The 5,682-nt window shown below is 39.0% G+C and overlaps 1 protein-coding gene across 1 annotated transcript in view; it reads right to left on the bottom strand.

Annotated features, from left to right (window-relative positions):
- LOC141832889 (uncharacterized) overlaps positions 1-1,686 on the bottom strand; it is a 13,300-nt gene extending 11,614 nt beyond the window's left edge. The window contains exons 1-4 of the mRNA XM_074720250.1: positions 1,513-1,686; positions 917-1,134; positions 710-815; positions 497-598 (exon numbers count right to left, since the gene is read on the bottom strand). Of these exons, the coding sequence (XP_074576351.1) occupies positions 497-598; positions 710-815; positions 917-1,134; positions 1,513-1,686 (600 nt within the window). The remainder of the gene's footprint in view (positions 1-496; positions 599-709; positions 816-916; positions 1,135-1,512) is intronic.
- Positions 1,687-5,682: the final 3,996 nt, after the last annotated feature.

Below are 5,682 nucleotides of genomic sequence, written 5' to 3'. Positions count from 1 at the left end.
TGTAACTGGAAGTTATTTACCTGCATCAGTACTAAAAACTGATTGCACAGCACACCCTGTTCTAATAGTACAAGATCTGCTCTCCAATTCTTCTCTTATCTGCTTATAATAAGCATCAACTTTGAGTCAAACGTTTACAGAGAATGAGTTCTCGACTCGAGGAGAGGTGATACCTTCTCGATGTAGCACTGCGAACGCGACTTGACAGTGAGCCATTGTGGACGGCCGAATAGCTGAAAGTGAATGGAAGCATCAGAGAGATCAGAATAAGTGAGAAAGGAAATGGAGAAACAAGGATGCTAAGTTCAATAAGCTCTAGCAAATAACAAAACTTTTGATAACACAGCAGGTGCATCACTAAGCATGTAACATGCAACTTATACAGTGACAAAGCACCAAAAATAGTGTTTGTGCAAACAAAGTGCTAAAAAAGAAGAATGAAAACATGGCAATGCTTTACTTGATAATTAACAAGGTAGATACAAAGGATACTGACCTGAAGAAGGTGGTGATTGCGGCAGAAGGAAAGAACAGAATAAGCAGAGAAACGCAATACTCCCTCAGAGGGGCATGACCAGATAGAGGCACAGATTGGAATCTGAAACATCAAATAATATACATATCGAACACTAAACAATATAATAGCATCAGAAAAGAAAAAAGAATAAAAGGCTTGTCGAACTAAATAAATCAATATAGTCAAACTCACAAGATAACCCTTCTGAAACAGATCAGAATAACCATGCGATCTAATGAAGTGCTCCAGTGTCTCACTACGGTCCTTATCCGGATTATTGTCGAGCTCCTCGAGATACCTTTCAGAAGTAGTAGTTGGTTGTCCGAAGATATTGAAGAACAGTTAATAAAAAAAAACTAAACAAAAACCACACACTAAAAAAGTTGAAATTAAGCTTACTCGAGGACGTCGGCCTTGAATTTCAGAATTTCTCGAATCATTTGCCAAAAGTAAGGATTAAAAATATTGGCCTTTTGTGCAAATAAGCTGGAGAAGCCGTTGCGACTTCCCCATTCATATCCTTCGCCGTCATCTAAGCTTACAGAGAATGACATATCCGACGTCTCCATCTCCACGCCGAGGCTCTCAAACAGCTCCATCATATTGGGATAAGTCACCTACAAATGCTCAAAATGTTTATAATATTTTTAAAAATATAAAATTTTTAAAGCCAAATGTAAGATTTAGACATATCATCAACATAATACCAAATTTACTTACCGAAAAAAAAACATTCACGCGTGAAGTGAAATAAATGGGCACATTTATTTGAGATTTTCTTTTAGATTTATGATTGAGAAAAATAATAAGAGAATTTAAGTTTAAATTTTAAATAAGACGAATATCTTAGAAATCGATTTTGATACTCAGAATTTATCCAGTGGATAAATTACAGGAAAAACTCATCGTCGGATTAGTTGGGCAAAATCTCAACATTTGGATTGTAAGAAAAAAAGAAGAAGAAGTTAGCATGCTTGACAATTCACATTAGTTACCCGATTGAAGACCATGAAGCCTAGATCGAGGAGGCGGCCATCCACTGAGACAGTCTTGGCGTGTCCACCTAAGTAGTCTTCCATCTCATACAGAACCACCTCCACGCCGGCCTTCACTAGAGTGTAGGCCGCCGCTAGCCCGCTGATCCCGGAACCAACCACCGCCACTCGCATTGCGACCAGACGTCGTCTCCAGCGATCACCCTAACCAAAAACTATAGCCGAGGGGAAGTGTGGGTGCAAATTGTCTGAAGAAGATAAGAGAAGAGAAGAGAGATGAAGGATGTGGACTGTGGAGAGAACAGAGGGGTTCAGTGGGTCATTGAAGAAGAGGGAGGACGTGTTTGTTCTTGTGCCCATTCGTTATGTAACATGCACGTGACTCATCTGTCATGAAAGCCAATTATATAATTTAAAATTAATTATGGTTAAAATTTTTATATGTTTACTTAAAATTTAAATTTAAGTATATAAATATATTCTAAATGACGTTGAACTCAACCATATTTTTTTTTTCAAAGTGACTAAAACCGTTTAAATATGTAAATTTTAACAAGTAAAAATTAGTAGATCAAGTCAAAATTAATTACTTCATAAATATAATACTTTTAATCAAAACTATTAAATGTAACAATTTTAATTAAAATTATTATATTTAACAGCTTTGACATACTATAAAATCTATTTTCTGTAAGAAATAATAAATTAAAAAGAATGAGTAGATAAAAAAAGTGAGAGAAAATAAGAAATGGAGATCATATCCTTAAATTTCTCTCTCATTCTCAATTAATTCTTTAATTTACCCCTTTAAAAAAAAATAGACTTAACAAAAAGTGAGAACAGAAAGCATTGTTCCCATTTACCCCTTTAGACCGCCTTCCCTTGCCTGCGTCTCTTCGTCCTTATTGTGCTCGTCGTACTGGAAGTGGCAGCCTAATCTACACTCTACTTTGAAAGTTGATGCAGAAAGGTTCGAAAATTATTATTATTATTTTTAATAATTTTTAATTTAAATATTTTTTAAATAATTTTAATATTTAAAATAATTTTAAAAATTTTTATTTTGTATATTTGAAGATTTTTAAATCTTTTAAGATTTTAAATATGTTAATCTATATAAGTATTTTATTAGTTGATGTTTAAAAAGAGATTTTTTATTTAGTAATATTTTTTAATAATTCTATTTATTTTTTTATGTCTTAGTATTTTTTTAAATCAATAAGTTTTAAAAGATTATTTTTGAAGTTCGCAGTCAAAACCAACAGATTTAATATGCCCACAGGATAATCGCTATCCCGTCCGACGTCAATTGATATTAGAGCTCTTAGATCTGATGGGTCATCGTCGTGGTCATGGCAGGCAAGTGGTAGCTGATGAAGCCTCGCACTGTGATCGTAGCACTCGAGACAAGATACTTTAAGATCTACAGAGACAAGTCACAAAATTATTCCAGCGTCTAGCGACACAAGATCGTAAAGGTCGTAAGTTTCTTTATTCCTATTCCGACCAATACACCGTAGATGATCAACCCATCGATTCATGAACTGCTAACATGCACGCTCCTCGAAGATAGTCATCCGGAAAGATATAGAGACCTGAAAAGCACTCAAAAAGAGAGTTCGACTGGCGCTGGAGTGGGTCTCGGCAAGCCACTCTGATGCTCAAGTTAGGGTTTTGCGTGAGAAAAGAGTTTAAAGACTTGGGGAAATTAGGGATGATGTGTGTATACCTATGCCCATAGGTATGAGCAACCATTTATAAAGTTGATATCAGAAATATTAGCGTCTGTTTAGGAAATATTCCAAGATATGAGATTTTGTTCCGATATACACGTTCCAATTATTCATGTTTTCTGAAATATCTTTCTTATTCTTCAAGTGAAACTGTGTTAGAGTTTTCTAATCTTAAGAATGAACCGACTTTATAACTTTCTTCCACATGATGCATGAGCTTAATAGATTTCCGCCACATCATAAGCATCTCCAATTAGTTTAGTTGAAAGAGGCATAGTCCGATTGATTATACTGTGCTTGATGAGGTGTTATCGCTCCACCACATATAGATGAAGTGGCCATAATAGGATCATGAGCTCGGGGCTCGATGCTCCAAGCCTATTATAAGGCAAAGTCGCGAGCTTGGGGTTCGGTGCTCCAGACCTATCATAAGGCAAAGTCGCGAAGCTCGGTGCTTCAGGCCTGTCGTAAAGCAAAATTGCAGCTCGGGGCTCAGTGGTATAGGTCTATCGTAAGGCAAAGTCACGAGCTCTCGGCTCGATATTCCAGGCCTATCATAAGGCAAAGTTGCGAGCTCAGGACTTGATGTTCCTGGCTTATCGTAAGGCAAAGTCATGAGCTTGGGATCGGTGTTCCTGACTTGTCATAAGGCAAAGTCGCGAGCTCGGGGGCTCGGTATTCCTAGTTTGTCGTAAGGCAAAGTCACAAGCTTGGGGCTCGGTGTTCCAGGCCTGTCATAAGGCAAAGTCGCGAGCTTGGGGCTCGGTGTTTCAGACCTGTCATAAGACAAAGTCACGAGCTCGGAGCTCGGTATTCCAGGCCTATCATAAAGCAAAGTCGAGAACTCGAGGCTCGGTATTACAGGCCTGTCGTAAGACAAAGTCGGGAGCTCGAGGCTTGATGTTGTAAACCTGTCATAAGACAAAGTCGGGAGCTCGATTTGCCATAAGACAAAGTCAGGAACTCGGGGGCTCGGTGTTCTAGGCTTGATGTAAGACAAAGTCACGAGCTCGGGGCTCGGTGTTTCAAGCCTATCGTAAGGCAAAGTCACGAGCTCGAAGCTCGGTATTCTAGACATATGTCATAAGCCCCTAAGTCGCGAGCTCGAGACTTTGGTTGTAAAATACCGGAAAATTAGGAGAAAATTTATAAATTTAAACTTAATTTTATTGGGCTTAAGGAAAGATTAGGAAGGATAATTAATTAAATCTTAACGCATGTAATAAAATAATTAGGTTAAACTCGTAAATCATAAAAATTGAAACCCATTAGATTATTAAATATGGGAGAATGGAACTCGTCGTGCAAAGACGAAATCAACAAAACTAAATTGGGACAAATCAGAGATCGTTTGGTTAGTGAACCAAATGAATCAAGATTGAACCAAACTGAACCAACTTCATTTGGTTCGTGCTAGATGAGATTTTGATAAATAAAATGGATAAAAAGATTCGTCTGGCAAAGAAGAATTGAAACAAAATTGGTTTCAGTTCAATCCGAGATCGTTTGATTAGTAAACCAAGTGAACCAAGATTGAACCTGGATTGCTATAGTAATCGATTCAATTGTTATAATAAATCCTAGGTTTTTAAGATGGTTTAGTCCCTTAAACCTAATTTAATTGCGCCTATTAATGTGCTTAATGAGAAATCGCGATTCCTTTTTTCAATCCTGACCCGCGCCGCGTCTCCTTCCCGTGTGCCCTGCGATTCTCAGCCGCCGCCGCTTGGATCCACCTCTGCCGCCTTTCAGCTCGCGCATGCCGCCGCCTACCGTGGAGAAGATGCCGATCACCGCCTTTGTCGCTCGCAGCATGGAGGAGAAGCTCGCCGTTGCCCTTTGCTTCCTCTTCCTCTCACCCGTCGTCGCCCTATTCGAAGGTGGAGGCATGTACTGAATCGCGATGGCAGGGCACCGGTCTGGTCATCCGCTGAGGTTGCAGCAGATCTGGTCAGGCGGGAGGTTCGTCTCGTCGATCCTGAAATTGGAGGCCGAGCCCTCTTCGCTGCTGGGATTTGATCACTTGTGAAGAGCAATGACGAGCGATCTACCGATGAGTCCAGAGCTTGAGGAGATCGAGGGCAAGATCCAAGACATCTTCCGAGCACTCCAGTAAGATTTGATTTCTTTGGAGTTCCTGCGCGTTCATATGTTGATTCGCCTTTCTTCTTTTGCTCTATCTTTGAACTGTAGATGCCATGATGAGATTATATCATATGGGAATCTTCTTCTCTCTTATAATTGGGCTTGATCTCTAGTTGTTCATAACTTATGTTGTTTAGAAATTAAAACACATTGAGGAACTAGTTTTATCTGGCTGGACGATGATCTGTTTCGGATGCTTTGCCCTTGACCCTCTACAAACTCAAGTTTTATATTTTGGGGTACCGAGATCTAAAATCAGGAGTGAGTGAATAGCTTGCTGGTTCTACAACAG

Source organism: Curcuma longa, chromosome 8, assembly GCF_044706935.1.
Source record: "Curcuma longa cultivar G26 ecotype Majalengka, Jawa Barat chromosome 8, ITB_CL_G26_1.1, whole genome shotgun sequence".
In the NCBI taxonomy this organism is placed as follows: domain Eukaryota; kingdom Viridiplantae; phylum Streptophyta; class Magnoliopsida; order Zingiberales; family Zingiberaceae; genus Curcuma; species Curcuma longa.
The sequence above is the reverse complement of the archived record's forward strand: the minus strand, read 5'-3'. Positions and strand labels throughout refer to the sequence as shown.